This window comes from Thrips palmi, unplaced genomic scaffold, assembly GCF_012932325.1.
Source record: "Thrips palmi isolate BJ-2018 unplaced genomic scaffold, TpBJ-2018v1 HiC_scaffold_18, whole genome shotgun sequence".
NCBI classification, from domain to species: domain Eukaryota; kingdom Metazoa; phylum Arthropoda; class Insecta; order Thysanoptera; family Thripidae; genus Thrips; species Thrips palmi.
The window spans coordinates 1956053-1967798 of NW_023144627.1; the positions used below are offsets into that span (position 1 = coordinate 1956053).

The 11746-nt window shown below is 45.3% G+C and overlaps 1 protein-coding gene across 1 annotated transcript in view; it reads left to right on the forward strand.

Moving 5' to 3' along the window:
* The window catches only part of LOC117645502, a 5234-nt gene extending 1757 nt beyond the window's left edge, over positions 1 to 3477 (forward strand). The window contains exon 2 of the mRNA XM_034385759.1: positions 2829 to 3477. Coding sequence (XP_034241650.1) covers positions 2874 to 3200 — 327 coding nt within the window. The 5' untranslated portion in view covers positions 2829 to 2873 and the 3' untranslated portion in view covers positions 3201 to 3477. The remainder of the gene's footprint in view (positions 1 to 2828) is intronic.
* The last annotated feature ends 8269 nt before the right edge of the window (positions 3478 to 11746 follow it).

Sequence of the window (11746 nt, forward strand, 5' to 3'; positions counted from 1 at the left end):
CAGCAAGCATCTGTGGTTCGTTACTGCTGCTAAATTGCATGTAATGTGTTATCTATTTTACATTGTGCAATGTTGGACATGTACACTGAATGGACCCAAACTGTCCTTAAACTGCATTTTCACTGCCAGATTCGACTGCAGTTTATCATAACATTCTGAAATGCACTTCAAACGGTAACTCGTATGCACTTTGTGTTCAAATGCAAGTGATTCTAAGTACAATTTTAAACTGTTCGTCGCTTACACATAAAGAGTAAAGACAAGTGTCTCGGGGCGTGTCTAGCCCCCCCCCCCTCCCCCGTTCCATTCGAGCGTGAGGGGTGAATCACTCAGCATTCTGGTGTACACGTGAGTTCACGAGTAATGGTGAGTACACCTCCAAAAACTCTAAAAGGCTTTATTTAGTGTTTCAGATAATTCGCAACACCAAATCTTATATAACTAGCAAATTTTGCTATTTTTGAGCATGTTAGTAGGCTAAGAACAGGCCTATTTGTACACATGAGTACACCAGTGATTCACCCCTCGTTCGAGCCCCCTAACGAAACGTCCAGATCCGAGGAGTTTTGGTTGGTTGGTGGGGGGGGGGTCCTCTCCAGGCCGTCCCGGCGGGCCAGGTAGCGGGGATTCGGGGATACCCGGCGCTGCCAGGCCGGGAGTATCCACCACAAGAATAAGGGAGAGGGGGGCACATAGTGACACGGGGCTAGTAGTGACAGTTCGTGTTTCGTACTGTTCCCGCGCGATTTCTGCCCTCCTAATTTTTCATAAGCTTTGTTTCAAGTCCAGAACGATGTTTTGAGAAGGTGGTGGAAGAGAGAGAAGTGGGAGCGAGGGGTGAATGACTCAGCGTTCTGGTGTGCACATGAGTACATGAGTACGGGTGAGTACACCTTACTTTGCTCACAAATTTCGCATTTGTAAACGTTTAAAGGCTTTATTTAGCGTTTTAAACGACACAACGCCAAATCAAGCGAAAAAGTACAGAATTTCACCCTTATTAAACTTGTGAGTACACTGAGTACGGGCAAATTTGTACACATGAGTACACTAGTGATTCACCCCTCGAGTGGGAGGGGCGTCATTAATTTTGGGAAATTTGACCCTCCGGAAACGAGGCATAACCTAAATTTTCTTTCCATATTTGAAGTCCTGTAGCATGTCTTTAATGATATTTGAAAGCTTATCATATGTTTCTCCGTTTGCTCTACATGTCAATACGTCATATCGACCAAATATTTAATTGGCTGAGCGATAGCGAAGCCTGTTACTCCAGTGGGGTTGAAAAGTTTTGTCTGTCTGTCTGTGTGTCTGTGTGTCTGTGTGTCTGTGTGTCTGTGTGTCTGTGTGTCCGCACTACTCCTCCTGAACGGCTCGGCCGATCTCGGTGAGATTTTGCACACTTCTTGGGTATGTCCTTGGCTCGGCACACGCGAAATTTCACCATCCTAGCTCAACTGGTTCAGTTTTTATGGGCGAAAAACACCTAAAAAACGGCGAAAAATAGAGATTTCTGCAGATAGACCACTTCTGTCTTGGGGAAAGGGGGGTCTGGGGGGCGGAGCCCCCCAGCCTCGACAAGTTAAAAAGTGACAAGGGTCAAGATCGAGTTATCTGTAGATAAAACAACTCTATTTAGAATGGAGGGGGGTCTGGGGGGCGGAGCCCCACAGCATCCAACAAGTTAAAAAATAACTGACAACGGACAAGCCATTGCCTGCCGCAGGCAGGCTAGCGCCGCAGGCCAAGGTAGGTACGCCAGGCGTGGATTGGAGGAACAGGCAGCGAGACATCGCGAAGCCTGTTACGACAAGACGCGGTCTGGCGTAAACCTACCTTGTGTATCAGTCGATCTGGATAAAGGAGGTTAAGTTGCAAAGTTTACTTTGTCTCATGGGGTAAATAGTGACAAAAATTCGGGGGTAAATAGTGACACTCGTCTACTGGCATTTTTGAATTAATATGCCAAATTTTTGACTTTTGTTTATGTTTTTTACTAGGCTGTTAAGTTTTTGGTCTTGATGTTAGGTTTGGACCATTTTAGGTTTGAGGTGAAGCGTTACAAATTTTTTTGAGGTCTGGTCTCAATTCTTGTCGAAGAAACTTTGCGCTCAGTATGAAATTTTAGCTTTTCTTAATTAACTGGAAAAGTGACTGTTCCATGTTCTCCAGGATCATTCTACCAGTACAAAGAAGTATTTTAAGTAACAAAATATGAATAGTAATACTCACAACATTAAATCTTCTTGTAAAAAAAATTAAACGTGTATTTTATAAAATGATCAACCTGACCTAACCTAACCTAGATGTAGGGCCTTAAAGAATATTAGCCGTCAAACGTTGTGGAAGGGCTGTCTGTCAGTGAGAGTACACAAGAAGTGCAGCTGCTAACATGTGGTAAATGGCAAAGCCGTTGCTCCTCACATTTGGAAACCCGTAAACATCTGTATCCTCTTTGATAGAAAAATATTGAGTTTTTCCTCTAAATTTAGATTTGGCACTGTTAATATTTCAGAAAACACTTAAAAACATTTTACAACTATTTTGTGATGTCAAGAAGGGAGGTTTATCAAAGGAAATTGATGGTGTCACTATGTACGCCCAAGCTGTCACTGTTTACCCCAGGGTGGGGTAAATAGTGACAGTTGCAAGGTTTACCAGAAAAGCTTTTGGAAGGGATTTGTGTGACTCAGACAACTCGAATGCTACCTTTTCTTACTCAAATAATACCATACTTCAGTTTTATTTTTAAAAAATGGGAAAATGTCCATTAAGACGCCTGTAGGATTGAAAAGAAATTATCTGTCACTATTTGCCCCCCTCTCCCTTACTGGGAAGGGCTTTGGGCAACGGGCGGCCGGCCTGCTGCAGAGATGGGGCTCAAGCAGTGCGAGTGCACTCAATTTAAGACTCTCGATGCAGCTGATCCACCTCCAACTGACCGGCACGAGCATTATCATTACGTGCAGCATGGACCCACCCATCCACCGCAGTCCGAGGTTCGCCGCAACAGCAACAAGGGGCGGACGTTCCAGGCGCAATGGTACGCTAAGCTGGAGTTCAGCCTCAACAAGATGGTGGCTTCAAAGACGTACGTCCCTGTCGCTCAAGGACGTATCTCCAGGCGAAGAATTTCAACACCACAAATGCTGAGGCAGTCCAGGGGCGGACTGGCGGTGCTAGGGCCCCTCCGGGAATGAGTCTGAAGGGCCCCACTATCACCGTATCATAAACGAAACTTTCAAATTCAGGAAAGTGCCTGTTTTCTCTTTAAATGTAATTTTGTTTCGAGTTTTAAGTGATTTGATAGAATCGTGTAGGTAAAACGGCAAGGGGCGATGCGAGATGCAAGAAATTTCTAAAAGGAAATGGAAAAACCTCAAACTGCGAGCGAAGCGAGCTTCGCGCCCACGACGTTTTGGCTTGTCCCACGGATTCTACTAAAAACGAATATAACTGTTCGAAAGTCAATTAACTAACCAGCAATCAGGGGCGTCGACGCGTCCGAATTTCAGGGGGGGGGGGGGGGGAAAATGGCCCTCTGCCGTGCGGGTTGCCTACCTTCAGGCGTTTTTGTTAAGCGCATAAAACAAGGAAATGTATGGGTAAAAGAACGAAAAAAGGGGATAAACATGTGACTAAATATCTTGCATTCAATTCACAAGGTTTGCTTGGCTTGACTTCGTTCGTACCGTTGAAAACAAGTCTGTGCCTGCTGCTATGTACTCGGTGGGTGTCGCGGCCACCGAGCAATTCGAAAAGGTTCAGCAAAGAGCGAAGTAAATACTTTTTGGCCTCCTTTTGGCCCGAAATGTTGCCCCCCCCTGCCCCCCCCCTGGACAAAACTGGGGGGGGGCATTGCCCCGCTGCCCCCCCCCGGTGTCGACGCCCCTGCCAGCAATAATGGTGCTGATGAAGCTACGGCATTTGAGCCGTCCTCCGCGAGTCCTAAGAATTAGCGTCCTTCCTAAAAGTACAAAATGATCAATTGTGCGAGCGAAGCGAGCTAGAAGCCAGGGCTTTTCATCGCTTTAAGCCTGTTCAAATGACTGATTTGGCAGTTTCGTGGCGCTCTGATTTTAGTCCTTGGCATCTGGGGCCACAGACAGGGTCTTTGGGGGCCCCGGCCGGGCTAGGGCTCACCCGGGAATCCCCGGGCGCCCGGGCGGGCCAGTCCGCCCCTGAGGCAGTCATTTTGGAGATATCAGATAGGTACAAGAAATACCTCGACCCTGAGCAGGCGATGGACTATGGACATGCATATGCATGGATATGCAGCTGGACTGTTCATTGATCTGAAAAAAGCATTCGATACGGTCAACCATAATCTACTGCTGGAGAAAATTGAGATAGCAGGCATAAGAGGCCCTCCTCTACAATGGATAAAAGTTACCTCAAAAACAGAAAACAATATGGAGTGCTAGACCTGGTGGAAAGTTGTCTGTTGGATGTAAAATGTGGTGTCCCGCAAGGCTCAGTGTTGGGTCCTATTCTATATCTAATATACGTTAATGATATCAAATATCTGAACTTGCTAGGAAAGTGGTAAGGGAATGTGGGGCGATTTGTAACACGGGCGATTCGTAACATATGCGTATATTAATTTAAGTGGAGGGAGCAGAGGAAAATCTGAGTATGGCCCCTCTTTCACTTAAGTAGAGGGTCCTTGAACAATCGAAGCGGATGTGATCGGTGCTCAGGTATGGTTTTGGAGGGCGTCGGAAATATAGGGTACACCGAAAACATGCAAATCTTTTATTTTGAGTTCTAGGAAGTTTCTGTCTGAGGCTCCCCAGGTATGAATCACCATCGAAGTACCGTAGGGGCCTTGAAGCGTGACCCCTTTACAATGTAACCACGTGGCATAAGTTGCTTTTACTTTGTCCAGTGATAGTTAGGGACGTATTCCTTGCCTAACAGGCATTTGGGGTGATTCGTAACAGACCCGTCAAAAAACAAGAATTTAAGTAGTTTTAGCAACTAACTTCTTGAATTATTTCTCGAATCATCTGCTGCCCGATTCCAATACATTTACACAGCTCAAAATGCATTTTAAAGCGAGTTATTCTATTCTTTCCTCCAAAATTGAAAAAAGTGAGTTTAGGGTTGACATAGCCGGTCAGTTAATGCTGAGGCGGTCAACGGCAGCTTGTAATGTAGATTTTAAGGCGTCTGCAGGACATTCGAAGAACAACTGCTGAAGGATATAACATTCCCGACGATGTGTCATTTAATGTGTAGGATGTTATGAAAAGCCCCATGGCTGTTACAAATCGCCCCATGCTGGGGCGATTCGTAACAGCATGCAAGGGTTTGGAAAGCGTCTTAGATTTCCAAGATTACGGATTCCAGATTGATCCAATGGAGCTGTACAGTCTAGATAAAGGGCCAGACTGCCCAACTGGCACAAGTTTGGAACCGATATGCAGAATGTTCTTTATTTTGTAGAGAGAATTCCGAAATCTGTTACAAATCGCCCCACATTCCCTTACCTTTTTGCTGATGATACTGGTATTTTCTATTATGCAAAAACAATTAATTAATTAACTGAGTTTATACAACAGGACTTAAATACTTTATTTGCATGGTTTAAATATAACAAACTAAAAATTAATGTAAAAAAATCAAACTACATGATCTGTAGCAAAAAGGCACCCACCACCATTATAGTAAACCCAACACTGAATGGCCAAGAAAAAGCTGATCAGGTCAAATACCTTGGCCTGATAGTAAACTATCTTGGGATAAACATGCAGCAGCAATAAGATCGAAAATTGCGCCTCTAATAGGTCAACTATTTAGACTCATCTAAAAAAAGGGTTGTATAATGCAATAATACACTAACACTTTATGTATTTGGTTCAAATTTGGTCTACCTGTAACTCTAGCAACCTTGATCTTATCTGTGTGCTTAAAAAAAGGGCCCTATAAGCTATGTATTTGACCTTCATTCTCGTTATCCCACAAAGGAACTGCATAACACTGCTAGTATACCACAACTTGATCACCACATTGCTGTTGCTAACTCAGTGCTGACCTCTAAGCTTAAAAATAATTTAATTTTGAATAATATTGAGCTTGTGGCATAACAATACCAGACATAAAAAGCAAATCAAACAAGCATTTCCTACCTCCACTAAGTATGGTCTTCACAGTGTGCTATATAAATCTATATCTCTCTTCAATAGCTTACCAGAGAATGTAAAAAACTCTAAAAATGTGATTGCCTTTAAGAAAAGTGTGAACCTGTACCTTTTGTAACTTTGTGATTGTATTCGTCTGTTTTGTGATTGTATCTGTCTGTAAATCAATGAACTGCCCCTGACCACCTTATTGCATACCGCCCTGCTCTCTGGGCAGCCAAGTATAATAAATAAATAAAAATACGATTTCAAGAAATCCTAGGAGTCACGAAGTCAATTTGATTATTGTGTAAGAGTGTGGAGAAAGAAAAGAAGTGGTGTTGTGAAGTTGTGGCTCAGGGGACTACCAATGGCAGTGGTACCAATGTGGTCGATGTGCCACCCGTCGAAATTTAAACTTGACAAAATAGAAATCAAAATGCTGGTAAATTCAAAAAATTCCAATGCTGATGTATTCCGCAGTGTTCTGACAATGGGACATCTTTAAAGTCCATCATTATTAAAATGTTCTTGGCAGAAAGAAGGCAGTAAATTAATTTTCACGGGTTGGCAACTTGTTTCTCGGCGTCTGCGCCCTTGCGAAAATCGCGAAGCTGAAAGCACCAGCAGTCGCGCATTAAAACTGCCCATCCATTGTTGCTGACGTTGAATTGTTTGGCTTGTTTCAAAAGGCTATGGTTATCTAGTCATGTTTTCTTCAATTCTGTGTAATAGTTCTCCCTTACAACGTATCAACACCACGACGGTTGGTTTGACAAACTTCATAAACTCGGGAGGGATGGTTTCGAAACGTGGGTGAGTCTTGTTCGAGGCACATGAGCACTGCAAGTCGCGAGGTGGAGCGAAGTGGTCCTAGTGCTAACTGAATCACAACAACAACAAAATTGTTTTATTGACAGAAAAAAAAGGAATATTTGAGAAACTGTATGTCAGAAAAAAAGAACTTTTGTTTTGCTAATTTTCTGTGAATATTTTTTTAGAAAGTCATCGCACAAAAATTGAAAATTTGTTTTACAGTCAAACTCCTCGTTTTGTCCCTCTACCCGGGAGTTGCTTTAGACAAAACGAAGGACCGAGCCCGGCCGGCCGATGCGGATTAGGCCGCCGTAATCCCTACCTTGGCCGGCCAGCGACGGCAGGCATCGGCCGGCGGGGCGCGACCCGGGCCACGGTGGTGGGGATGACTCTGGGACAAAACGAAGGACCCAGAAGAGGGACAAAACGAGGAGTTTGACTGTATATGAATTTTCATGAGCAGGAAACAAAGAAAAAACAAGAAAGAGAGGAAAATTAATACAGATTCCAAATGCTACAGTTGGTTAAACTGTTAACAGGTTGCAAACCTACTGCGCATGTCCAAAAACACTCCAATCAAGAAGTATTATTGGATAGTTCTACCCGAAAAACTGCGTTCGAACCGACACCAATTCTATTGTTGCATCTTGTCTACCTGCAGTCAAAGAAATTTTTCATTTCAAACGTGCTGATTTCAGCTTTTGGAGTAAGCTGTACAGACCCAAAAAGAAGCTCGGCTATTGGTCCGCCCCGGCTCGGCTCCCCCCACTCCCTTTTTTTTCCTTTGACGAGTCGAGTTTTGCCATGGAAACGGCGATTTTGACAGCAAATTTCTCAAAATTGGCCACCAACTTTTTAACCAGATTTCAGCATGAGAATCAGCGTTCAAAGTTCTACAAGTCTGCAAAGTCTCATTAAAATCGTATAGAAAATTTCCGAAATGCATAAAGGGCCACACAAATTGAATCTCGGGCCGGCTGAATCCTGGGTATACTATAAGGCTACTTCGTGCCTAAAAAAAAATTGGGGCTAAGTCAGGTTAATCCCGATTTCCGCTTCCTGGATCTACTGTGGGCGAACTGTCTTAAAAACTGTGTGAAAACTGTCGTAGAAGGTCCTAAAAAGTACTAGTATTTTGGCAGTTAAAGCACAGTGCAATTAACCACGCACTGCTTATGGAACACGATTATCGGCCTCAGTTTTGGCGCAGTTTTTCTTGAAATTTCTACAAAATAGCGGTTAAAGTAGTTGAATAGCAAAAGGTACGCCCTTTGAGCAGAGGCCAAGGCTTATCTGAGGCCGATAGTCGTGTGTCGTCCAGACTCCATGAAACAACATAACCAAACTTTTGGCGCCGGCACGGCGTGGCACGCCACGGCCGCCCAGTAAAGGAGAAAAGAAACCGAATTGATTCACAGAAAACTCAAGTTTGACGAACACAAGGGCGACCGACTATATGTCTGTCTCGCACACCCAGCTCCGTCTCGCTCGCCCGGCCAGCGGCGGCGTGGCGTGGCGTAGCTGCCTCACCCGTGTCGCCCGGACTGCGTTCGCAAGGCGAAACAACGCGGTCGAATCGTCACCTGGACAGGCCATCCCCCCACCCCTTGACGCTGCGGATGGAACGGATGCTCGACGGATGGATATGCACACCTCTGGCGATGGTCCGGCTCGGCTAGTGTGCGGAGGAACAAACAGCATTAGCACGCGCTGCCAGCCAGCCTGGCGCCTGCCAAGTAGGCAACCCATCCTGCAGTCGTGCTGGTTGGCTGGCATTCAGCGGGTCAAGCACGTCACAGACCCATGGGGGAGTCTCAGGGAAGCCCTACCAGCCCTCAGGCTGCACTGTGGGAAAAAATCACAGTAAATCCTGTAGTGATAAGTACAGCTGTCACTGTTGTTCAGAGTACAGGATTTCCTGTACTTTTTAACAGGATCTACTGTACTTTGTACGGTATTTACTGTACCACAGGAGTGGAGTACGGAATATCCTGTACCAGGTGCAGTAAATACTGTAGCCAGGCACAGTAAATCCTGTGTTTTGAACTACAGTAAATCCCGGCAAAAAGATTAACGGGATTCACTGTGGTTTTTTCGCACAGTTTGCCTGCCTGAGGTGCGTTTCGCATCAACCAGCCAGTCTAGCGGTGGGCCTTCCCCTCCCCAACACCTCAATACATTGCATACACTGTTATTCAACGAATGTGACGTCACATTCGTTAGAATGTGAATTTTGTCACGTTCGTTTGAATGAGATGTCACATTCGTTTGGACGTGACAAGTCCATCATGCGGAGGGCTGATGCGGGTGTCATATTCGTTGAAGCGTGGATCAACATTCAAACGAATGTAACAATACCAACATCCTAACGATTCGTTGAATAATAGTGTATAGCCTACACCTCCACATCATCGGCATCAGGGGCCCATTTCCACGGACCCTATTTGTCTCACTCCATTTGAAAAGTCTAATCGTACAGATCTGCCGCGGCTAGCCTAGCGATGACTGGGTTCGGAGAATGGACCGTCTGCCGCTTGCCAAGAAAACCAAATGACTAAAAAATAGATACAATAAACCCATAACCAAACTCACCTTAATCGTCGTCTCCCTCAAAGCAAGCCGCCACTTCACGCCAGGCCTTTGTCACCATATAACGTCTGCCGCCGTGGTCTTTATTTGTAAAGTCATACAGAATCTTCTTGTTCTTCACGAAACCTGCCAAAGCCTCTCTGCTGTAGGGCACCTTCGGCAGGTGAATAAATTCCTTGTCGCCCATATTGGAGATAGTACACGAATGTAAACTACTACGGCCAACGGTGGGAGAAATCTGGTTTTCACAATATGGGCCTTCGGGAACAGGAACCTCAATCATTGGCAGCAAAGGGTATTTTTCTGTATCATTCTCTTTACCAGTGTTGTTGGGGACTCGGATCTCATGTCCAATTACGAATCGGTTTCCCCGTACTTTTACTTTTCCAAACACCAAGCGCGAATCCAGAGGGGAGGCTAAAGGACAATGGCTCCCTCCCCTGACCCCTAAATAGCAGCGTAACATGTTGTAAAACGCCAAACTCTGCCCCTGAACGTATGTCAACAAAATGTGCTACTTTGCTCTAGCCCCCTTCTTTAGGCCGACGTTATATCAGCCACTGTCAGCACTGCAACGTAAATGGAAAGACTCTGCGCCAAAATATGTCACACCTGAAAGTCTCGCCAAAATTTGGTCATCAAAAATGTCTTGCCACAAAATGGTAACTCTTTTGTGTCTGACCTCAGGCCGCATCGTACTGACTGGGTGCATAGACTCACCATATTGTGGTCAGACCAAAAAGTCTCACCATTTTGTGGTGAGACATTTTTGTCTGACCAAATTTCGGCGAGACTTTCAGGTCTGACCAAAACTTGGCAAGACTTCTTGTCTCGCCTCTGACTTGGCGAGAAGTGTGGCTTCTGGATTTGTGGTGAAATGGCGAGCACCGGCCCAAAACGTAATAAGTCATGTCTGTTTCATACAGCGATCCCAGGCGATTATAGACAAACGGAAACAACTCTGAAATTTTTTTCTGGTCCGACGGTAATTGTGTACTACTTTTTATATTTTTGGGTGAGTGGAATTTCATCCCAATCTGAAAGCGTCACCTACCATTGTTGCCCTGCCCTCATGCAATGCCCCATGAAGAAAAACAGCTTCCGGACCTTAGTCACTTCGATAACGCGAGGGCCATACATTGTACCCAGCAGCTTGATAAGACGTATCGAAACAGTTTCTTGCTGCGTCCGCGACCGGCTGCGAGTATTGCACGCTATTCCCGTCTTCAGTAGACAGAGAGATTGGCCTTGATGCGACTGACGGTGCCCATCCATCAAGGTCGCTCGATCTTCCGTCCTTCGACGCGCAATAGGGTATTCCAATGCTCTCCAGAACGGAAGTGATAGATGGGAGTATTGATGAGAAATTTACGCGGCGAAGTTCATCCGCCGCGTAGATTTCGTATATCAACTGCCATTTTTGACTGCTGTTGTCGTTCTTGTAACTTCCGTTCTGGGAGGGCGTTGGAATACTCTATTAAGCTTCCGCTGGTCAGAAAGGGCAACACCACAACAGGGGCGTAATTTCACGGATCGAAAGAAGAGGGCGATTACCTGAAAGGTCTGCCTACAAGTCTGCCTACCTTCAGTGCGCGTGTCTTGTAGTCTGGTTTTTAGTCCATGTGTGTGGAGAGGGGCGAAGACCCCGTACTTCAAAAAGAAAGAAAGAAAACGGCTTACTTGCTAGCGAGCGAAGCGAACCAGAAGGCACAACACTGAAAATTAAATGGGAAGACTTTCCGCCAAAATATGGCAACTTTGGCCCGTCCCGTACATTTCAAATTTCACGAATGCCGTCTATATTTCACTCCAACAGGCTGTAAACCTGGGTCAGGGTCAAAATAGATGTTATTTTCGTCATCAGCACCCCCAATGGGAGGCATTGCACTTCATGTGCAATGCTTGCATTGCACCAATTGACGCTATACTCATAGCGTTTGGATTCTCAGTGTAACCCTTGTTTTCCTGGGGAAGTATCACTCCTTTTTCGGTGATACGTGGAAGTTGCACCGTATATTTGGTGATACATTTTAGTTTGTCGCTTTTTCGGTGAGACAGAACTGTCTCACTCCTCAGAGGGCAATAAGATATTTCTCAATTTGATTTACAGTGGTATGGAAATGGAAGGGAATGACCCCCAGCTGCCAAGCGGGCCAACCTGATAAGATTCGGCAAGGCGGGCACTCCCCCTGACTGTAGGTGGACTTGGCATGACGACG